The sequence below is a fragment of the Copidosoma floridanum genome, unplaced genomic scaffold, assembly GCF_036245765.1.
Source record: "Copidosoma floridanum isolate Cflo_tuat_1 unplaced genomic scaffold, Cflo_Japanese_pri ptg000001l, whole genome shotgun sequence".
Lineage (NCBI taxonomy): Eukaryota > Metazoa > Arthropoda > Insecta > Hymenoptera > Encyrtidae > Copidosoma > Copidosoma floridanum.
Window position 1 is genome coordinate 19,233,576 of NW_028321878.1, and position 24,865 is coordinate 19,258,440.

The 24,865-nt window shown below is 35.4% G+C and overlaps 2 protein-coding genes across 4 annotated transcripts in view; one reads left to right on the plus strand and one right to left on the minus strand.

Annotated features, from left to right (window-relative positions):
* Nucleotides 1-24,865, minus strand: part of LOC106643864 (protein PRRC1-B) — a 94,309-nt gene that overhangs the window by 57,108 nt on the left and 12,336 nt on the right. For all 3 annotated transcript variants that reach the window (XM_089593962.1, XM_089593965.1, XM_089593955.1), the window contains one exon: nt 22,308-22,656. In XM_089593962.1, the coding sequence (XP_089450088.1) occupies nt 22,308-22,656 (349 nt within the window). The remainder of the gene's footprint in view (nt 1-22,307; nt 22,657-24,865) is intronic.
* LOC149376068 (uncharacterized) lies at nt 13,358-14,817 on the plus strand. The gene is made up of 3 exons (XM_089598775.1): nt 13,358-13,647; nt 13,731-13,923; nt 13,997-14,817. Exons 1-3 carry the CDS (start codon nt 13,414-13,416, stop codon nt 14,815-14,817), a joined length of 1,248 nt encoding a protein of 415 aa, XP_089454901.1. The 5' UTR covers nt 13,358-13,413.

Here is a 24,865-nt window from a genome sequence, read left to right on the forward strand (position 1 = left end):
ACGGCAAGTAAAACTATCTCGTTTAAAATTGATAAATACCTATAGTTAATTGTGTATCTTACGAGACAATAATAAAAACAACTTTATTTAAAATGGTGTAAATTTAAGGTAAATATGCAAGTGATGCTGATACAAATAAAAAAATTTTAACACGCGTTTACCCAACTTAAAATTTTTTTAAACAAGTACGTATTATAAAAGTAGCCTTACTCGATATTTCTGATACATGCACAGATTGTATTTAATTAAGTTGAAGTTTTGTTTGTTATGTAAGAATGTCAAAACGATTGTATTCTCACACAACGAACAAACTTTGGGATCACGTGTAGTAACTGTTCTGATGAAGTTTATTACAATCTTTGAATAATTAGTTTGCTATTAAGTAGATATAACTTTTAAAAAAATCAGGCAATTAACAAAAGATTATGTATGTTTAGCAAATATTTAATAGTTTTAAAAAAATTTGTAGGTACGATACAGAGGAATTTTTATCGAACGTAGCAGCTCTAAAGTCTTACTTTTATGCTCGGCGTTAGTATTACTATTTTATAAAATTTCTAACATACATTTTATACAATCTTCTGACAATACCAAGTCATGTCAAAACGTGTTATTATTTACAGTTTATCGTTACCATGAAGAAATGAGGGAAAATATAATGAATGTAGGCGAGATCGAAGTAAATGGAGAAGGAGAAGGGGAAGAACAGGAACCTGCTATTAATGACAACGACGATGAGTTACGTGCTCAGAACGAAAATGAAAATAATCAATTTGTTAACATGGAGAACGATCAACTATTTTTTGAACAAAATATAAATGAGAACGCTGGACCTGGTTAGTGATATCTTCATTCGATTGGCTTCTTGCAAATTTTTTAGATCAAACAACTCTCACATTCATAGCTGCTTTATTATTGTAGTGATTTAATCTGCAAAACTTTTAATCAAGATGTATGGTATAGGCGATCTAATGATTTAAAAAAACAATGTGTGTTAAAAATATAATTCTAACAATAAGTGTACATAGAAACCCGTTACCGTACAATTTGCTGATAAAAACTGAGATCTAATTCTAGAATAAAAATAGGATTATGATGCAAAATTAAAAAAAAACTTTTATTAAATTATAATTTTTTTAGTATGTTCTCCTTACAGTTTCTGGTACAAGCACAGTAATACTCATGAATGAGCATTATTTATGCGAAAAAAATGAAAAAAATTTATTCAATTCTATACATGTATTCCATTATTACAGGAGGTGCGTTCGAAAATGAAATGCGAGTACGCCGAAGAGGGAGAAACAATATAGGGAAATATTGATGATACGATGTAACTGTCATGTTTACCCTATGTATAATACATTATGCAACATAAAAAGGTGTAGTCAGAGATGTGGAGGTTATGCCAGATCCTGCTGAACCGGCTCGACCTTTGAGAAGAAGAGGTAGGCCTCGAAACGTGCCACAACAGGCACCAGTTCCTGTTGTAAGACGAGCGGCCCGTAGGCGTGTCGGTCGACCGCTGCGCAATGCCGTGGAAGCAATGGATGATATAGAAGAGAATCTCGTTGGCGATCACATAGACGAAATACTTGATTTGGTGCAAAATCCCGAATTTAATATTGACCTACAAGAAATGGATATAAATATTCTTGACGAAGGCAGAGCTGATGAAGGTTTACCAGAAGCAATGGCATTAGATCCCCAAGTAAACGACATCGATGTTCACGAGGGCAATGACAATATTGATGAAAATCATGACTTTGTAGATCCACTCCTGCATGATCAAGGTAAGAAAATGCGCCATAAATTTCAATGATGTGTTTGGTAAGAGTACCCGTACTTAATCTATTTTTTTTTTTGTCAATACAATTTCTGCTATTTCATATAAAATACAATCATAAATTATAATCTCCTTTTAACTATATCATACTAGATAACGGCATGTTTACCTAATAAAAAAGTAAGCATTTTTCTTCTTTTACTTCACTCGCTGCCTAAATAATATAGCTGAGGTAAGCATCAGATTACCCATTATTGCCATTCTTCAATATTTTTTTTTTTTTTTGTCAAATTGGAAGTTTTTGTGTTTATTAAGCCCTTAGTAAGAATATGTCAACAAAAGGCTTTAAATTTTTTTTTTTTATAATAATTAATATTATTCTACAGCTGTCAATGCATACTATAGTGCTAGATTCCATATTCACTAAACTAGAACTATATATAAAAATGTCATTTCTACTTTACTGTTTCATAAATTAGTTTCTCCGGAGCTTTGATACCTTAAACAAGGTAAGGACGTGCTTAAGTTCGGGTACTTTCACGACATATCTTATTAGAATCAGTACATATGATATTCAGAATGTATAGTCTGTAATCTTAAATGCTCAGAAGTGATTTATATTATTGTAACAGATGAATTTATCGCTCACAATTTCGATAATAATAACGAGCGACAGCTTCCTGAGTTGAATGAGAATCAACATCATGTAGATAATGAACTAGTTGCCTTAAACAATGTAAATGTGCAACTGCCACAGCTCAATCAACTAGTAGAACAAGGTATATTTTGTATATACGTAAACCTGTTAATTTTAAAAGCTATAATATCTCAATTAGAGGTGAGCCGTGACTACTAGTGCCGAAGAGCCCGTACAAAAGTAAATGAAGTGGCTAAAGTTTAAACTTAAACGTTAGTCATTTCACGTATTCAGAAGAAAAGCGCAAAAATTGAGTGCCTTCCTACTATGAAAAAAAACATCACGTGGCAATAACTAGAACTAAAATCTTAGCCGCAGAGCTCACCTCGAATGACCCTTACAATTTTAAGAATTTAATTATTTATATTTTTTAATATTAAATACTAAAAAAAGTTACAAATATTATTCCAACAGACGAACTTATTGCTCAGAATTTTAATGATGATAACGACCGACAACTTCCTGAGTTAAGTGGGAATGAAGAAGATCAAATAGGTAATGATCTTGCTGCTTCAAACGATGTTAATGTGCAACTGCCAGAGCCAAATCAACTAGTAGAACAAGGTGCGTATTGTTCGTATGTGAATGTGTCAATTTTTAAAGTTTTGATCCCGTATAGATGCAAATAAACAATTTATACTTAAGTCATAGTAGCCCATTAATAAAACGAGCTGCAAGATAGCATCAGATGTTCGTTGGATTAAATTTTTAAAATACTGGTTTTGTCCAATGCGATCCACGCAATTTGGCTTATTGTTACTACTGTTGTACTCACTGTTACAGTTTTCAATAAGCATTTCACACTAAAAAAGTGCACACAATGTTAATTTTTATTGTGTTTCTAAGGGCGTACACCTACATTCTAAATTTTACTCGTGCAACCTTTATTTACCATTTTATACACGAATATTTTTTTTTGTCAGTTTTTGTGACATCATTGTATGAATCATTGAGTAATAATTAAAAAATATAAAAGAAAAAATCTTATCAAATATAGTATAATTAATGAATAAAATGTTTGAAAATCACTCGTAATTTTATTTCGTCTTAACTAAAAAGAAATCAAGTTTTTGTATATAAATAATTTTTTTGTAGTATAAACAGATCCAGTAGCACTACTATTGATTATACTTGTATGATAAACTAATACCATTTCAACTTTTTCTGTAATTTGATGCAATTGATCTTTGAAAAATACCGCCAAACAATACACACTACCTGTTTCAACTTATCACAGAGTTACGAAAAAGGCTTCAGTGACGTGACTATTAATCTTTCCAGACATGATACAACGTTTCGTAGTAAGAGTAAAGCTGTTATCAAATTGAAAAACGAAATAGTTGTAATAAAGAGATGAAAATATTATTTGTATTTATAAATTTCATGTACGTTTTGATAAAAATTTAAGAAATACTGAAAAAGTTGATCTCACAAAACATAATCGACGAGCAATTTTAGTTTTAAATATTTCTATAGTAACGTAAATTCATACACTTGCATTTTTTATTTCAGTACCAGCGCGGAAAAAGAAGACCATGAGAGGCGGCAAAAAGCGATGTGAGAATATTTTTTATCTTAAACTATCGAAGTACTTATTTTGAACAAAAAAACGAAAAATTGTAGCCGACAATCGATGAAAATAAAAGATAAAAATGAATGGGCACCTTCGCCCAAACAAAAAACAATATATATTACTTGTTGATTAAAACTAAAACAATTTTTACTGATGCATAAGAAATATTTAACGGTGACAGAAATAATTTTGTGGTAAACTTGTTTTGAACTAATTTCTTGAGGTTTAATGCATAAGCACAAGATTAGTAAGAGCTAATTTAATTTGTTTTGAAATAATACATGATGACTTTGCTAACGTACAAAATTCCATGATAAATAAGTACTTGGATAGTATTTAATATAAATGATATGATTACTGTGGTGTAGTATTGTACATGTATGAATTGTGTTTAAATATTATAGTACGATGATAATTTTTTTTCTATACAATGTTTATTGTGGCTCACGATAGATCGCCTTGAATTTTCAACATTTGAATGCATAATTTTTGCTTCAAAATAAAATGAAAAAATGTATGTAATTAGAAAAATTATACGCTTGGGCATTTCCACAGAGCACATAATACTCGCGTACCGTTAAAAGACACAATGCATGATACAGCTACAAACATTCTCAACAGCCTCCAGATTCCTTAAATAAAGTAGTTTTGTAGAGTTACATAAGTAAAATATTTCTTTTGTGGAGAAATGATAGTGCTTACGTTACATATAAGCCATCACCACTAATTGCTTGCACATTTCAAATATAACTAATGAACATCATCAAGAAAATAAGTAATATCTATGTTAAACGAGTAGTAGAAGTTCTGATAGAGCACATTTCCATGTACAGGGTGACCAGTATACCTTGAGCTTGTATTGACCCCTAAAGTATAAAAGTTGATAAAATCAGCCAAATTCAGAAGTAAACATCGCGAAATTGATTAAAAGTCTTCGTAAGTGAATATTTTAAAATTTTTCGTCTGAAATGTATATAAATATAGATATATATAAACATAATGAAGAGTTGCATCAAAATGAAATGAAAGACGTTACAACGTTTGTCCATTAAGAAATTAACAAGAAAAGTATTCGTAACTTTTAATTTTATCTCATAAATTTTGCATTTTAGTTGTACATTCAGTTTTAATCGTCAATAAGTACAAGTGTAATTTAATTAGTATTTTATTGTAAAACATTTTATCACAGTAAATATTATCAGTACTAATTTTTATTGTGCATAATTTGTTGCTAAAAAGTGTTAACATTAAAAATTAAAAAGTTACATCGTGATCGTAGCCGTTGTTTTTATGATAGTGTTTAAAATATGTATTATTATTAGTATATAAACCACGTACGTACGATGTTTTATAACATGTGTTACTGGGCTCATAAATTTTAAGTGAGCTTCTTATATGTTTTCTCGGCAAATACTTATTTGAGAAAAAATAGCTCAGCCACCAAATATTTTGATTTAAGCCCCCAAAATAAATTTGCATCGCACAATTAAACAAGACTATTACTGTGACTCGCTAAAAATGTCTTGCTTCACAATGCATAATCAATACTGGTCACCCAGTCCGCATGATCTTTGTATAAGTTTTTACTATAAATACGGACTAGATATTGATCTTTTGGACAATGAAATCTTTATTTGTACGTAATTAGACGTTTCAAATCAATTTATCAAATCAGATATGACAAGAATTAGTAATAATTACATACCATCAGTATTTATCAACATAAAAAACATAATACAACCACCTTTTACCTGACAAATTATACGTACTGTTTCTTTTTTTAGAGTTATGCCGTAACACGTAAAGAAGTTGGAAAATGCACTTGCCTTAAACATAATTAGTATGTAATAAAATTCTTAATGCAACCGAAGCTCCTGCAATTATAAAGCAGTTTTTTTCATAGATATAGAATGGCTCTTGAATTACAAAAATTTTCTTCTATGTTGTAAACAATTATACACTGTATGTAAAATAGTTCGTGTACTGTGGACCCTTTTATGAAAAAATTATATGCAAGGCAAATTTAATTACTACGAAGAGTTAAGCGAAACAATAAAAACTGATGGCTGTCGTTTATTATTTTTTTTCATCTGACGGTTATAGTGTCTGTGGAAGTGGCCTTATGTAAAAACACAGTTTAAAATGTGGTCTTTGGACTTAACAATAATAATGGTAATTTTAAGTAGAAAAAAAGTTTTCACACGTATTTTTTTAATGTATGAAATTATATAACATGCTACTTACTGAATTCATGACTGAGTATTTATCACAAAATATCCAAATACAACTTAAATTTTTTAAGCCCTTATCAACTCCACAAAATGTAATTATCTATACATTATGGTCCATAATAATCCAAAATAAGGCACACACCTTGCAATAGCTAATAAATTACCCAATATATGAATCTACGAAACATAACATGTTAAATGGCATTTACGAGTAACAATTTCTGTGCGTTTTTGTTGGAAGCATCATTCCAATTTAATTATGGCGGAAAGCTTAATAGTGTTGTATAAATATTTATGAAAGATAGTGGCTCCATGAGCCATGCATGCTGTTGCAAGCTATCTTTCGTCGATATAAATATGACTTTTTTCCTTTTTTCGGCATAGCTTGTTGCATGCAGTTGCACGAGATATTTCGAAAATGGAACTTAAGCGTATAACTGTAATTAGTTGGTAGAAAACGGTCGATCAGATAAGATTATGAAGAAAAAGTATTAAAGCTGCGCGATATTTCTTATAAATCGTTAAGGCCATAACATGCATAAAAAATGAATTGTGGGTAAGAGACCACAGGAAAATCTACAATAGATTGAATTTAGTCAGAAGAGTCAATTATGTGTGTAGTGCATTTAATAACTTATTTAAAAGGCATTTTGCTGTAAAACCAGTAGTTATCGTAAATCGTGTTAAATTCGCCCATATTTAAAAATAGAAAACATACAAACTTTGTTATACAAGAATATTTATTTATTGAAACGGCATGTACTAGTAACAATTTCCATGCGTTTTTGTTGGAACCATCATTCCAATTTAATTATGGCGGAAAGCTTAATAGTGTTGTATTAATATTTATGAAAGATAGTGGCTCCATGAGCCATGCATGCTGTTGCAAGCTATCTTTCGTCGATATAAATATGACTCTTTTCCTTTTTTCGGCATAGCTTGTTGCATGCAGTTGCACGAGATATTTCGAAAATGGAACTTAAGCGTATAACTGTAATTAGTTGGTAACAAATGGTCGATCAGATAAGATTATGAAGAAAAAATATTAAAGCTGCGCGATATTTCCCATAAATCGTTAAGGCCGTAACATGTATAAAAAATGAATTGTGGGTAACAGACAACAGGGAAATCTACAATAGATTGAATTTAGTCAGAAGAGTCAATTATGTGTGTAGTGCATTTAATAACTTATTTAAAAGGCATTTTGCTGTAAAACCAGTAGTTATCGTAAATCGTGTTAAATTCGCCCATATTTAAAAATAGAAAACATACAAACTTTGTTATACAAGAATATTTATTTATTGAAACGGCATGTACTAGTAACAATTTCCATGCGTTTTTGTTGGAACCATCATTCCAATTTAATTATGGCGGAAAGCTTAATAGTGTTGTATTAATATTTATGAAAGATAGTGGCTCCATGAGCCATGCATGCTGTTGCAAGCTATCTTTCGTCGATATAAATATGACTCTTTTCCTTTTTTCGGCATAGCTTGTTGCATGCAGTTGCACGAGATATTTCGAAAATGGAACTTAAGCGTATAACTGTAATTAGTTGGTAACAAATGGTCGATCAGATAAGATTATGAAGAAAAAATATTAAAGCTGCGCGATATTTCCCATAAATCGTTAAGGCCGTAACATGTATAAAAAATGAATTGTGGGTAACAGACAACAGGGAAATCTACAATAGATTGAATTTTGTAAGAAGAGCGAATTACTTATGTATTGCATTTAATAACTTATTCAAAAAGTATTTTGCTGTAAGACCAGTAGTTATCGTAAATCGTGTTTAATTCGCCCGTATTTAAAAGTAGAAAGCGAAAAAATTTTGTTAAATTCAAATATTTAATGATTAAAACGGCATTTACAATTTTATTGCGATCAACAATTTTTCGTACATATTTGTTAGAAGCATCATTCCAATTTAATTATGGAGGAAAGCTTAATAGTGTCGTATTAATATTAATGTAAGATAGTGGCTCTATGAGCCATGCATGCTGTTGCAGGCTATCTTTCGTCGATATAAATATGACTCTTCCTTTTTTCGGCATACTTTGTTGCATGCAGTTGCACGAGATGTTTCGGGACCACCCTGCCTGTGACACCTCAAAACTCTCAGTTTAAGTAGTGAAGATAATATACATGCTGAAACAGTATGGAAAACTTTTGATATTATAACTCTTGGACAGTATTCAGATCTTTACCTCAAAACTGATGTACTTCTGTTAACAGAAGTATTTGAAAACTTTAGAAATAATTGCCTCAAGGTTTATAAATTAGATCCTGCTCACTATTTCACTACTCCAGGCTTCACTTGGGATGCCGTGTTGAAAAAAACAAAATTAAGTATTATGTATAAGAATATTATGTCAATTGTGCTTTAGTTATTAATTGAGAATTTTTTTTCAGATTTCACTAGAACTCATTACTAATATAGATATGAAAATGTTTATTGAAAAAGGCATACGAGGTGGAATAAGCCAGTGCTGTAACAGATATGCAGAAGCTAATAATCACGATGTGGAAAATTTTAAAAAAGATAAAACTGAAAGATATATAGCATATTTTGACGTAAATAATTTATATGGTTGGGCAATGACTAAAAAACGTCCTTATGGTGGATTTTAGTGGGTCGAAAATGTTGAGCAACAGCCTCATGATTTTTATAATATTGGAAATGAAAGTGCTTACGGATACATTCTAGAAGTGGATTTGGAGTATCCAGAGGAGCTCCACGATTCTCATAAAGATTTGCTATTTTGTTCCAAACACATTTCAGCACCAGGTTCAAAGCAGCCTAAATTAATGACAACATTAAGTAACAAGCATAAATTTGTACTTTATTACGAAACCCTCAAGAAAGCCATAAATCATGGATTACGACTGACAAAAATATATCGAGCCTTAAAATTTTGGCAAAGTGCATGGCTTAAAGAATATATTGATCTGAATAGCATTGAGAGGAAAAAGGCTAAGAATGAGTTTGAAAAAATGCTTTTCAAACTATTCAATAATGCTATTTTTGGAAAAACGATGGAAAATAAGAGAAAGCGTATCGATGTCAAACTTCTCAACCATTGGGATGGACGCTATGGTGCGGCATCGTACATTGCAAAGCCAAATTTTCACAGCTGCGATATTTTTGATGAGAATTTTGTAGCCATACAGCTACAACGTGCAGAAGTGATGATGAAAAAGCCAATATACGTTGGGCTTAGTGTCTTAGATTTATCTAAGTTACTTGTGTATCGTTTTCACTACGATTATATGCTCTCCAAACTCAAAAATGATTGTAAACTCTTATACACTGATACAGACAGTCTAATACATGAGGTAACAAACCATGATATTTATAAAATGATGAAATTGGATATTAATGAATTTGACACATCAGATTATCCAGAAAATAATAAATTTATGATGCCGTTAAAAAATAACAAAATTTTTGGGCTCATGAAAGATGAGTGCAATGGAAATATTATTTTGAAATTTGTTGGGCTCAGAAGTAAGATGTATAGTATTCTTCTTGAAAATGAAAATGTGATTTAAAAAGCAAAGGGTGTTAAGAGTAACGTCGTAAGAGCAACTATCGATTTCAACGACTATACTGAGAGCCTACGTGACCAAATTATAAACATTAATCGAGAGCAAATTAATATAAGATCACGTCATCATCAGCTCTATACTGAGAGGCAAAATAAAATTGCTCTTAGTTCCCGAGATGATAAACGATATATTTTATCACACTACAGATACGCTGCCTTGGGGCCATTATAGGATTAAAATAATAGAAGAACAAAGAGCTAGAGAGTGTGTAGAAAATCATAGCAGACCAGCAGCCAATGTAGAGGGGGATTTCTCCAGTAGTGGGAGAGTCCCTATATCATCGGCAGCATCAACCAGCAGAGCTCAGTCAGAGCTGTAGTGAGCAGATAAAAGTATCGACTGCTTCATCAACCAACGCAAGCAGCTCAGGTCAACAACAAGCTCTCAAAAGAACAGGTTTGGAGTTGAAAAATTTCTACAGGGATAAGCAGATCTGTTTGGAACAGCAAAGCTCAGAAATAAAGGTTTGTAACGTGTTTTCATATTCATATATATATTTTTTTACTATTTATAAAACTCATATAATTTTCTTATATTTCAGATGGCTGATTTAGCAGCACTTAATCGGCTAGCCTGTGGAAGATTCCTTCCAACAAAGAAGATCAACGAAATGGTCGAAGGGCAAAGTCATGTAGTATCGAAGCTTGAGAAGCCCTGAAAAGACCAATGCACTTGCGCTCGGTTATCCCCTCCATCGTACGGATGCACTTTCTCCGCCGAAGCCGTAGCCAAGTCTATATAAGGGGGCGCTTCTGCGCAATGCGGCAGTTACCAATCTGGGGGATCACTTCAAAACTTCGTCTACTGCAAGGAACCTTCATGCGTCTCCTGCGCAGCTCCCTGAATATTCCCTGGTTCATCAGGAACGCGCAAATACTCAAAGAAATCTCGGTAGTCTCTCCCAAGAAAGCAGCGTACTCATATGCTCAAAACTTAAGAAACTCGATCACATCACATCTAAACCCACTCATCAAGGCTTTAGCCGACTGCTCCCCCAGCTGGAGTGAATGGGTAGATCGCCCCTGCACTCTAATCCTGGAGTGACCTTTTCCGGTCCCCCACATCGTCTGCACCTCAAGTGCGCTCACGCAGCATACTCTTATCTACCCTCGGGTAAGCCACCAAATTTTTTCCTTTCTTTTGTTTGTGTTATTTCTTCATTGTTGAGTTTTTGTTTTGTTTGTATCTGTCAACCCATCTCTTCAAACCTGACTTAAGTCAGCTCTCGCCCTCCGCTTCAACGCGCAAACGCCAAGCCTTCTCGCCTGAGCTAGAGCTAGGTATCTATTTTTCGCTGCATCAAACATCTTTCTTCTTTTTCCTCCACTTCTAACTTTCTTCCTTTTCCATGGGTGTAGAGCCTCAAGGCTGGTCCCCAGATGGTGTTTTTAGCCGGTAAGAATCCGGCACTATCCCCTTCTTTGGGGATGTCTATGTAAGATTTTCACCATCCTCCTAATAAAAAAAAAAAAAAAAAAAAAAAAAAAAAAAAAAAAAAAAAAAAAAAAAGCAATGCGGCAGTCAGTTCCTAACCGCTGCGACGCACGGTCACCATCAGCCAGCTGGACCTACCGGCTAACGATCGGACTAGGGTTGGAAAGGTCGACTATCGACTTTCGACTATAGTCGATTATGAGCGCCGCAGTCGAGCGACTTCCGCAGTCGACTGCGGCTGAGTGCAGTAGTCGTAGTAATCGAGTATTAGGACCGACTGCTTCGACTGGAGTGGAGGAGCGAGAGTTGCGTGAGAGTGAGAGTTTTTTCATTGTTTATTTATCGTCAAAGCGCCGAGATGGCTCCACGGAGTGCAGTTTGGTCTTTTTTTTCTAAAATTGAAAACGGTTCGAAAGTTAAGTGCAAGGAGTGCGAGAGTAAGGGGACTAATTTCACGCTGCAGTTCAAGACAAGCACAAGCATGATGTTTCTCCACGTCGAAAGCGTGCACAAAGTTACATTGCCCAAGCAGATTCCATCGGGTGGGAAATCGAAACGGAAGAGGATTGAGGTAGAGGAAGAGACTGTTGACGAGGACGACGACCTTCTTGGAGAGGTTTCAGAGGTTGAGGTTAGTTGCATACAATTATACTTCTGACTCGCCGTGCTTGGGCAAACTAAACCTTGCCTCTACGTAGCGTTAAGCGTAGTTGCGTATGATGTGATGTTAGGCCAGGCGCGTGATTAATTTATCCGTTGTATTCGTGTACATCCTCATCGATTTGGTTTTTACAGCAGGAGTATCAATCTCCATCCTGCTCCCGCCGTGGCTCGCAATCAAGCTCGGCTTCGACTTCGACGCAATCATCACATGTTGCCTCATCTGCTTCTGCTGCACGCCCAGGAACTCTCACTGCAATTTGGAAAGAAATGAATTCGTTCGCGGGTGAGTCATATTCAGCCTGTTTATGATCCTTACCTCTTGCTCTCTGGTCAGAACTTTATACTAAATATTTTTTTTAAATTTTGGTTGTAGATGGTGGCTCAAGGAATGCAGAAGTTACAGATGCTTTGTTATTTATGATAGCTCATGACAACATGCCATTGAGAACCCCTGAAAAGCGAGGTTTTAGAGTGTTTTGCAAAAAATTGAACTCCAGGTATGAGGTACCCTCAGAGCCAACAACGACCAAGAAACTGGGTGTCAAGTATAGAGTCCTTCGGTCAAAAGTGAAGATCATGCTTAAACAAGCAGAATCATATTCTCTTACTACTGACATTTATACGCACAAGAATACCACTGTAAGCTATCTTGGGTTCACGATTCACTTTTACAGAGGTGAGTGTGGTAGCGTTTTGCAGTCCTGTTAATGATTAACTTTAGTCATGTTTTGAATCTCATTTATACTGTTTCTGTTTGATACCTGCAGGCTCTAAGGAAATAACTCTTGAAATCAGCTGCAGGCCCCTCCGAGAACGTAAGACTATTTTTAATCTAGCCAAAATTATGAGAAGTGTCCATGAGGAGTGGGGCATAGAAGTGGATAAGGTAGATGGTATAACTACTGATGGTGGAGCCAATATCAAAGGGGCAGCTAAGGAAGTGTATGGAGTGAACAAGCATTTTTCATGCATGGGTCATATCCTCAACCTCATCGGCAGCAAAGCTCTAGGACTCCACGGCTCTAAACCTCGTCCATCTGAGATTGAGGTTGATGCTCCAGTTGAACCAGATCTCCCTGAGAATGAGTCAGACATTGATGATGAGGATGAAGAGGATGGCTATGTTGAGGCCCGTGGCCAAGCTGGAGCTGATGGCACACCAGACAACAGTAAGTCCAGAGCCTACAAAGTGATGCAGTTGGTTACTGAACGTAAGCTTAATTTTTATTTGTTTTGAATTTTGTCAGGTGCTATGCTGGGTGCCGTCCTCCGTAAGACAAAGAAGATTGTTACCTTCTTCAGAAAGAGTGAGGTTGCCACTAGTGAACTTGTAAAGCTCCAGATTGAGGGCACAAATAAGACTGAGAATGATGCTAAACGGTTAATCAATGAGTGTCGCACTCGTTGGAGCTCAGGGGAAGCAATGTGTGAGCGTTTTCTTGAACTATCTGATCCAGTGGGCAGGACTTTAATGAAGGTGAGCCTAGACAAGTCAAGCAGAAGTGTGCCTCCCGACATGCTCACTGTGTCTGAGCTGTCATCATTGACTGATGCACAGACACTCTTGAGACCTTTGACTCTAACCACTAAGAGTCTCAGTAGTGCAAAAACTGTGTCCATCAGCAAAATCATCCCTATGATCAATAGCATGCAATCGGTAAGTTACATGCCAATATTTGGCCAGTTATTATTGCTCAATCATTTTTCAATCTTTAATATAATACTGTTTGTGTTTTTCAGCGGATTCAAAAATTTCAACCTAGCACTCCAGTAGGCTTCAACCTAAAGCAGACCCTCCTTGATGACATCAAAAAGTTTTTCGGCAATATTGAGAGAACCTCGCTCTATGCAGCTGCGACATTGTTGGACCCTCGCTTCAAGAGGGTGCCCTTCAATTCAGATGTTGCGATTGCTGAAGGAATGGGCTACATTGGTATGCAACTGCTAATAATTCTTGAAAATACATTTCTGGGAGTTTGGAGCTAAAGTAATTTTCCCCTTTTCAGCCAAACTAATGAATGAGCGAATGAACGCGGTTCGCTGTGAGGCCGAGACCGAGGCGGAGACCAACCGAATCTTCGGTGGCCTTGACGATCCAGAGCAGGTTGCTGAACCAGACGATGACAGCGACGATCTCCTGGCGTCCTTCGATCAGAAAGCCAAGGACTTCACCGCAAGGAATGCCGCAAACCGAGAACCAATCACGGGAATCCCAGCCGAGCTGAAGCAGTACCTCGCGCTGCCTGTGGTTAATCGCAAGGCCAACCCCAACGTCATGCTGGTCCTTGAAGGGCTCAAGGAGACCTTTCCAAACGAAGTCGGAACCCTGTTAAGGTTACTCTACTCCGGCACACCGGAGGAAGCCTCCAGAGAGCTTCACGCCGCGTCCACTGCGAAGACACCACGGAAAAAGCAGCGTTCGGAGAGGCAGCGAATCCGGCGCAACACCAGGAGACGACAGAGGAAGCCAGCCGTACGTCCGCGCAGTGTGGTAATTGTTCCACCCACCAACACCCACCTTCGAGCATACCCCACCCGGGAGGTCCCGGGTTCAAACCGGACCTCCACGGCGTTGTCCGTCGGTACAGGTGCTCATCTAGGGGAAGACCCCCAAGAATCAGGGGAACCAACAGGGAGGAAGCCGACTCGACTTATACTGTGCCCTCCCCCTGATCGCCCTCCGTACGCCGAGACCCCTCGAGGTAGACCCAAACTACCCAGGGTACCGTTGCTCGAACTGAGGGACCCTCAGAGACTCCGTCAAGTAAGACAGAGGCTGCTTACGAGGCCTCCGTCAGTTCCTCGTGAGGCCGTCGCTTGGCCGTAGCCGGCGCTCCTAAATAACAATCGGCCCTTCTCAGGGCCACCAACAAGTTCGACGCACCGGAGGCTACCTTTCGCGCCTAACAAAGCCAGGGGACGAGCAGCTGCCAAGGCAGGTGCCACCGGTCGACAGGGGGCACCACTAGGGCAGGGTCCACCCTTTTCAACAAGCTGAGAAAAGCTAACACTAAATTCGGCACGAAAGCTATTGCTGAACTAGACAACCACTTCCAAATATTTTTACCTAATTAAGTATCTGAGTATCTTATGAGTAACGAACTATCATTTACCAGTTTGTTGGAATCTATTGATAGAAAGAAGCTGTCAGTTCGCTATAATGGTGATAGTGTTGAATTTTTTAACCAATAAATGTTTAATTATACAAATACAAGAAAAAGAAAGTTATTTTTGTGAAACTAGTTTAACGTGGGAAAAAATAAATGATACAATCTATTAAATGTTTAAAGTTCTTATTTATCTCAATGAATCTTATTTAAGATATAACATTAGCATGTATGGTAAAAAAATTTCATTTGCACACATAATTGATATCATTAAAAGACCACAACAAGTTTCATGCAAATTTTTTTAAAACTTCCGAATTTTAATAATTTTTAAAGTGCATTTCACTTTAATTCTTTGTTATTATCAATCCAACTGTTATGGGTGTTGTCAAAGCCTAACCACTTGACAAATATTTGATTTCCTCGTCGACGAAGAATTTTTTCAACAAGATAAGTATCAGGATACTTGGTTTTTTGCAGTTCCTGCTCGTAGAAGCCTCCAGAAATTGGCTGATTTTGGTAATCTTTCAAATGATAAGTTGGTGGATTGGTTAGAGCTACTCGCGCTATAGCGAATACCTCAGTCGACCAGTTAGGTGTGTAACATTTTTGAAATACTTGCTTAGCATTACTTATTCGCACTTAATCTCCCACTTTAAATTTTGGTTGTTTTCTCATCCCCATTGTTCTTGATGAAAATTTTTTTCAAAATTTAATTTTCAGTAGCAGCTGACACATCCTTTGGTTTCATAGCTATTGTCAGATGTTTCCGATTATTATGTAACTTAGGTAAGATGTCAATCTACTTATATTTGCCACGCAAGCTGAAATTTTTCTACATATCATGCTTTAGTGTACGATTGAATCGCTCACATATAGACGCTTTAAGGTTACTATAAGTCGAGTACAAGTTAATTTTGTTCTTTTGCATGAGACTTTGAAAAATCACATTGTAAAACTCTTTGCCATGATTTGTTTGCAAATTAGTTGGAACTCTTCCCTCTGTTGATATCGACTTCATAGCTGCAGTCACATCTTTACCGGTTTTATTTTTTACGGGCACAGCTTATGCATACTTAGAGAATACCTCTATAAATGTAAGCAAATACCTATAACCTTTATTTTCATGAACATAAGGTATCATCTCCACAAGATCAGGTTGCCATATTTCATCCAAGCCTCGAATATCAAACTTTCGGCGAAGGTAGTTGCGTCTCGCAGGTTTATGAAGCTCTTCCACTACTGCTTCCATCTCTCTTAACTGTCTTCTGGAGTTATACTAGATATATGTGCTACAATCTCCTTAACTGTATTTATTTCACACTGCAAATTTAGTGTTGTTTCTGAGAATACATCACTTAAATTGCTCAATAGTAGATTTATTTTCTCTTGTTTATCCAAAAAGAAACTTTTTTCTTTCTGTAAAGTGGTGCGATTTACAGCATCGTGAGGTTGAATAGCTGGTGCAACATTGCACAACCTTTTATTTTCCAAGTCAAATTGACCATCCGTGGTGAGATAATATCCAATTCCTCGAGGACCTCGACTACCACCTTCCGACTTAGCTGATACACGTCCGAACACGTCGATGCTCATTTCAACACTGAAGTAGAATTGATAACGATGCTCAATATATGATATTAGCTTCACGAAGCTCCTCAACGATTGAATTCATTTTATTAGTGTGACTGGGATTTTTCTGCCACTAGTAATCTTAGCCGATTGACCAGCTCGTTAGGGTCGTCCCAGTAAACGTAGTCCATTAGCATGTTCAGCCTTTTGTATGTTCAATTTTAAATGAAGGTATGGACCCGCTTTTCTTCTTAATTTGAGTGAGTTTAAATAATAGGGCAATAACATTATTGAATTTATTACTATTGTATGGACGAATCGTCTCATTTTCGTCAAATTTTCTTTTATGCGCACTTGACGTTTTCAAGATTTGTTTGTATCTAACTAAATTATTTGGTGTCATGTGCTTTTTATCAGGATGCTCTTCTATAAGTAACTCCATTAATCCATCAGTCATTGGATATCTTAGATCCTTTACTTGAATTTGATTATTTTTGAAATATATAGGCGAATCACAAAGTATATGTTGTCCGTTTTTTTTCCTTTCTTATCCCATAAATTCGATCCAGTTCTGACTCCTTTCTATCAAGTATTTGTAAGTGTGGATTCATAGGTTCATTTTTATCGATGTCATGCGCTGAATCATCATCGTCACTTTTTTCAACAATGGTATCATAGTCTTTGATAGTATCATTCGACGGAAAAAGTATCTTCTTTATCATCACTGTTACTATTAGCTTCAAGCGTTTACTATTAGCGTTACTATTAGCGTTTTTTACGTAAAGATTCAGAGCTAAGTGGCACGTTTTTGACTTTCTTTGTGTCATCGATAATTTTAAGAAGTGGATTAGTAATAGGCTTGAAAGTCTCTCCAATCTGCTTTTCAAAATTTTCTCTTTCTGACTTTAACAATCGATGCTTACGTCGAACAGCTTCTCTAGCTTTTTCAACTTGCAGAAGAACGTCTTATTCCTCACGAAAAGTGTCCATGTTGATCGCTTGATGATGAACAAGAGACTAATACGCACTTAATAAGCATGAGTAATATTTATAGCAAAAGAATCAAATCCTCTCCTATATCTACCATTATCAACATCTCTTTCCTTGTCTATTATGACAAATCCATGTTTTCCAACTCTCTAACAGTTTACACATAATTTTTTGAATTCATTGTACGTCATATTAGTATTAATATGATCATTACAGATGTGCTTCAAATTCATGTCATCTTGTCGAAATATTACTAAAAGGTTTAAATTATCTCTGATTAAGTGCTTTGGAACTTGAGCATAGGATTAGGCTAGAAGCAGTCAACGCTTTTGTGACGTCTCATGCAGAAAAAGGCTTTCACATTATCTTGTTTTTCACAGGCAATGTCGTCAAAAATCATTATGGAGTTGGGTAGTGCCTTATCCGGAGATATGACTGATTCATGATCGCTGTATAAAAATACTTTACACCATCTATGGGCTCCAACAGTTGTTCTAGGAATTTATACTTTGGCTGAGTATGATATTTGGTTTCGCTGAGGACTATCGCAAAGTTGTGGTTGATGCAAAACATGAATTAATTCTCACAATATCAAGAGATGATGTTAGCGCCGTTGTACAAGTACCTCAAAATCAAATTTTCGAAAAGTATAAGCTTAAATTGACTCAGATTGAGTGGCTTGTGCCTTGCATAACTGCATCAGACAGACGAAAAATTCGTTTGCTTGATGTTATTGCAAAATACAAGCCTATTTCTATGAGTTTCCGCAGTTGGGAGTTGTATGAGTATCCTCTTTTGCCAAAAACTTCTAAGCATGTGTGGACTGTCAAAACTTCCAATCAGTTGGAAAAGCCTCGTTTCGTTATTTTGGACTTTCAGAATAAGAGAAAAAATGATCCTGCTTCTAATGCCAGTCTTTTTGATCACTGTAATATCAGCAATGTAAAGCTTTTCTTAAACTCACAGTACTATCCTTATGGAAATCTTTATCTTGATATTAATAAAAATCAGTCTTCAACATTATATGATATGTATAAGAATTTTCAAGCCAACTATTACGGGAAAGAACCAGAACTTATGCTGAATAAAAAAGATTTCATCATACACATGCCTCTTATTGTAATTGACTGCTCTAAGCAGAATGAAGCTTTGAAAAGCGCGCCAGTGGACGTGCGCTCCAAGTTAGAAGCACGAGAGAATTTTCCGGAAAATATACCTGCTTACTATCTCATTCTACACGATCGCATCGTAGAGTACAATCCCATTAGTGGTAACGTGAGAAAACTTGTTTCAGCACGTATATAAAATTAAAAAAAAAAATACTAGCAGTGAAGTCAGTCTTTATCATGATGGAATACATGGTGGACATGCAGGGCTTCAAGAAGCCTGGCAACGATTATTTGCTTAAAGAGTTGGCGATTCTTCCACTCTATGGAGATGATGAGCCTCAAGTATTTCTCTTCAAGCCGCCATTTTCTCGGCGCAAACTAAATGATAAATACAAACGTGAAAATTTATGGCTTGAGCTATCCTATCATGGATTAGATTAGCAATCAGGTGTTATTAACTACACAGAAATTGGTAATGTTCTTCGGGAGAATCTCAAAGATGCTAAGAAGATTTTTGTGATTGGAGAAGTGAAGAAAAGGTGGCTCGAAAGGTTTAATTTTCAAGTTAATGATATGGTTGATTATCCACAGTTTGAACTCCCAACATTAGCTACTGCATGTCCTCACCATAATGGTGCGTACAGATCTGTGTGTCACCCACAATGTCAAACGAATGAAAAAATTCTACTTTTATATGGAATGGGAAGATGTTACTGATTCTGAAGAAGATGTATAATAAAAAAAAAACTCAATGAAACTGTTTTTTTTTTTTTTTTTTCAATTGTCATAAATAAATGTATTGAATTATTTTGTTGTTATTATTTATGTAGCCTTTCCCTCAAAACTAGTTTAAGATTAAAATATTAAGAACCGATGATTCATTCTGATAAAACACACACTTGCGCAGTGCCTACACTAACGTGTATATAAACTAACTTTAGTGCAGAGTCCTGCCGAGTTCATCACGCAGCATCAAACGCGACGGATACGCGTTTATATCGCAGTTAGTACGACGCTTTTGAGCTGCAAAATAAAAATGGATTTTTACGAGGATTATGTTATTGAGATTAAAGGTTTTGTTGATTAAAGGAATGCATGGGCTTCGCTGGTTCGAGGGTGATTGTTCTATTAGAAAATTACAGCAACATTTGTACACCGTAGCAAAAAATGCACATCGAATTTACGTTTATGTAGATAATACAGCCACTTATTTAGAATCGACCATAGGGCGTACTGTGATTAACATTCAGTAGTATATGGTGCCATCGCGTCACATTCTTAATATGGGATATTCAACAAAGGCGTTAATGTGTGGCACTCATGATGTACAAAAAAGTCTACGTAGAAAGCAATATTGCGCACTTAGTAAAGCTCATCAAATAAAATTGTGGCTTTGCTCTTTGGTGGAAAGTAGCATTGAACCAGACTCAGAATGTTTTTTAGACGCGCTTAATAGTTATAAGAAGAAATTTTCTAAAACGCTTCCCAGTTGGGATACTGTTGATGGAATGAATGCTAATGATACTGATACTGATACTGATAGTGACTCTGGAACTAATACTAATGTTGGTATCAAAAACGATGACCATGTGTAGGCAAAAAAAAAAGAATAAAGTAAGCATAAAATTTAAGATCAAAAAATTAAAGTACATCTTGCCATGTGGTAATACAAAGAAATTAGCGCCGTCTTATAAGCTGATGAGAATTTGCATATTGCTTCAGTTATGCTGTGACGATTGAGCAGTCAACATCAACAACATGGGTCCGATCTTTAGCAAACCAAAATATGAGAGCCTCAGTAAGGAGGAGGAAGAGGAAGATAAAAATAGCCGAAAACCTCTTTTAGAAAAGCACGTTGAGGCATCTCAACCAAAAGTGAAGGGAAATAATTATTCCGGAAATATTCGCTCTTATCCTAATAAAGATGGATATGATATATTGAAGAAAAAAAAATCAATAACCATGAAATTCTTGTGTATTTTTTTTTAAGCTACCAAAAATATATATGTATTAAATTTAAAGTTTTGTTATTATTGAAACCCATTTACATACTATCCTAAAAATCTCAAACTTAAATTCATAAGCTGGCTGAATTCCTTGGCAAGGAAATGCGTCGAGTAAGCCAACGTTGGTTGCAGTTAAACGGGATACGCGATCCGCTACATCCACTGATAAGAAATACACGTTCATGCCTGATCATCTTCCTCTCGCGCTGTACGTTGGGCTTGTCACCTACACCTTTCGGACCCATCCTGATGACGTCGGAGCTCGATTCGCGGTCAGAAAGGAAGGGAGTCGTCAGTACCATCCGACGTCACAGCATCCGGAAGAGGCCCCTTCCCCTGACGTTACTGCCCGAGTAGTCCACACCATCCACCGCCCCTACTACCTCTCCTATACCGCCCGTGCCCCTCCCTCCACCGTCCGATCAGCCTCTCCTCCACCCACAGCTATAAATATCACTGTCCATTAAAACAACACCCTTGCAGTGTACTTTCATTTTTCCTGAACACCCCTCTCCCCCCACGAGACCTCAAAGTACACCGGCCGAGGATTGATCATCGGGGTGACAACAAGCGAACCAGGAGAAAGAAGAGTTTGTAAATATTTATATATGAAGTATATTTTCCGGCAGCAGTTTTTGCTTACTGAATTTACCATAAACTGACATACCCCTATGCATGTGACTATTGAATTATTGAAAAGTTGAAAGTACTTAGTGAATTATGCCATATATTCTTAAATATAGTTTTCACGCGAATTTTTGCTAAATTTAGTTAATAAAATATTGTGCTTAATTTTAAAGTTGAACTCATCATTTCTTATTGCGATTTGTTGAAACAAAATACCACTATCTGTTTATCTACTATTACATGTACACCTGAGATCAGTTAATTTATTCGGAATGTTTCTCAAAGAAATCAAAAAGTGTGTAGAGTTGATTAGGATCAACTCTAAATTGTGAGTGACATCACAAAAAAATTAAGTGGTCTGCAGTGTACTGTTATTGCTACTGTTGTTTTACGAGTGTTACATAAATACATCTTACTTTTCTGTATAAAATTATTAACTGTTTTTAGTTGAATCTTACATTTTTTTAGTAGGTAAATATTTGTACTTTTCTCGGAGCTTATTCCAAGATATTTAAACGTTTACTACACCTTTGATTGGAGAAATAGTTTTTATTTTAGATAGCAATTAATTTAAAACTTTCTTTTTTTTTTCGGTCTTAGGTCGTAAATGTACTTCAAAAAATTTTCGAAAATGATCAAAACAAGTTTAGCACATTGATTTGCATGGATGTTGATCGCTTATATTTTTGCTGTATTTAACTTCTCACTTTTTTGTTATTATTTGTGATCAGCGGGGTTAAAAAATGATTGAAAAAACATGCTTACAAAAATCGATAGAAAACTCGCTTACTTAACTAAATTTTAAAAAATCTAAGCTTTTATAAAATTCAGCAATCAGTTAAAAAAAAAAAAAAAAAAATGAAGATAAACGTTTTAAATGACAGGGATATTGAAATGGATACTTGCTTGCAATGTAGCACCCATCAAGCTGTCAATCGTCACAGTTAAGCCACTTTTTGTATTTGTGGATGGTGTTTCTTTTGCTGTTTCGACAATTTGACTAGGCACGGGCGTCATTTGTGTAAAAGTTTGGAGGTTGATATTCTGTTTGAGGTCTTCTAAGATGATAACTCCAAGATCGAACCATTTATTATGACCAATTTCTAATAAGAAATTTTCCACTGCTACTACGGGAATGTCTGCTGGAATCAATGATGTATTGCGTGCAGCAATTATTCTCTCTTGGGCAGCCTTTATTCCTGCCTCGAAACCTACTGGTTGAGCAGCTTCAAATGCTGATGCTGTTTGCGCTCCTCTGTAATTAAGAAAACACTAATAATAAGTATTCTTTTTAATAATTTTTCACAAACATTAGAATTACAAAAATTTTCACAAACAAATTTGTATAAATGTATCGTTAAAAATATTCACTTTTGGGGCTACCTATTAATGTATCACTAAATGGCTTTTTGGACAAGAAGTCCCAATTTTGTGGTAAAGAAGGAATAAACAAAAGAAGTGTCTAATATATACATATACATACACTTACAAAATATCCCTTTTTCCCCTGATTATTAAATAATTTTTTTTTAGGCACAATCTTGAGCCTGGGTTAATTTTTTCTCGCAATCTTATGTACTATAAAGAAAAAATAGGGAACACGGTTTTTAGTAGAGGTAACACTGTTTCTTCGGAATTAACGTGCAAAAATTATATGTGTATATTATATATATACGATGTGAAAACACATTTGATACCCTACCACATTTAGACAGCAAACTGAACGACTAGTTCACTTACAAACCCTTCAATATCTACTAAGAACAACAAACTAATAACTTCGACTTTGTTAGGAAAATTTATATTTTGGCAATACTTCAACAAACTTGTATCAGTTTTTGTATTTGTATTAGTGTATAGCCCGACTTAGGGCTGAAAAAAGTTGTGACGTCTAGTAAATAAATTGAAAAGCTTTGTAAGGCGAGTGGTAAAAATCCGATTTATAATTTCATTTCTCATTAAAAACAACGTCTAATGGTGGTACTGTTATATTTTTGTATTTATTAAAACAAAAACATTGTTTCAGCCGTTTGGACAACGTCTTAGCTTTTTTTACCTGATAAGAGTTGGAACGTTGTTCAAACGGCCGAAACGTTGTTTTTTTTTTTTTAAATATGACAGTACCACCACTGGACGTTGTAATTATTTACTGTCATAGAATGTCTTATTTGATAAATTTTTTTCTTTCGTTCTTGTCCGGCAACTTGCTCTCGAACTTGCCCTGAAGTTTTATCTGTATTTTGTCGAGCTTAATTTTATTTGGGACTTCGACTTAACTATGACAGCCTTTTTTCACTACAAATTTGTTTTATTCCATTTGCATTGGGAGTCCCATGGACGACGTTTTTGATTTTTCGAAACTCACGCCCCTTCGACCCCTGTGTGAACTTTTAGTGCAAGAGTCAGATGCTCAAAACTCTGGAAAAGAGGTGGTTGTACCCAACAAAGCATATTTGGGTTTAAAATGTACATGCAGGTTAACTTTGTAAGGAGCTGAAGTAACCGAGGTCTGCCTTATTACGACGGCACTTGTCAAATTGCTAACTCCATCACTTTGAAATTCTGTAACATCGCACACATGACTACTTTTAACCAACTGTTTACCTCTTTTTAAAGCTTCAGAGTTAAAACAAATCGAGCCTGTGATATTCCTAAAGCCTGTTTTTATGATTACATCTATTATCAGATAAATAAATTACTAATTACTAATTTATTCTAATACTAATTTTTTCCTAATTAATTAATAATTACTAAAAGTGTGCATCGGTGTGTACTGTTGACGTATAATGTGGGTACCCGCAGTTGCATGATTTTGACACCAAGAGTGGCGCTGCATGACGTGCACCTGGTCAATACAATCGTCGAGCGTCGTCCGCCGCACAAACTTAACGCCTTAACCTTTGTTTTTGTTATCAGTATAGATATTAATCTCTATGGTTATTAGTCAGTGAAATAGTTTATGTTTCTAGTCATGGTTCATTATCATAAGTACTTACTTTCCATTACTCATGAGTTATTAATAAATTTAAAACTAAATATTGATATGATTCTTGTTATCATTATCTTATGTACTTTTTTAACACAGAAATAAACGTTACACACGTTTTGTATGGTAATACTTTTTTTTATGCTCTGGATAACCCTACTTTTAAATAATATTTAACGGTGAAACCAATCACTACTTTCTAATTATCGTTTTTAATAAATATTAATCATAATATGATTTTACTGATTAACTTATTGCCATATTAGTAAGTGGATTATTTTAAATTGGCACGTGCAATCCAAGCGTCTGCTCGTTTATACGGCAGACATTTCACTCTTGCTGATCGATAAATGTTTACTTCTACGATTAAAAATCCTATACTACTTTCCTGATACGCCCGAATTTTTGATATATTTTTATAAAACTGAAAAGTTTTCTTTTACCACGAACTTTTTTTATTCCGATCTTAAGTCTACTT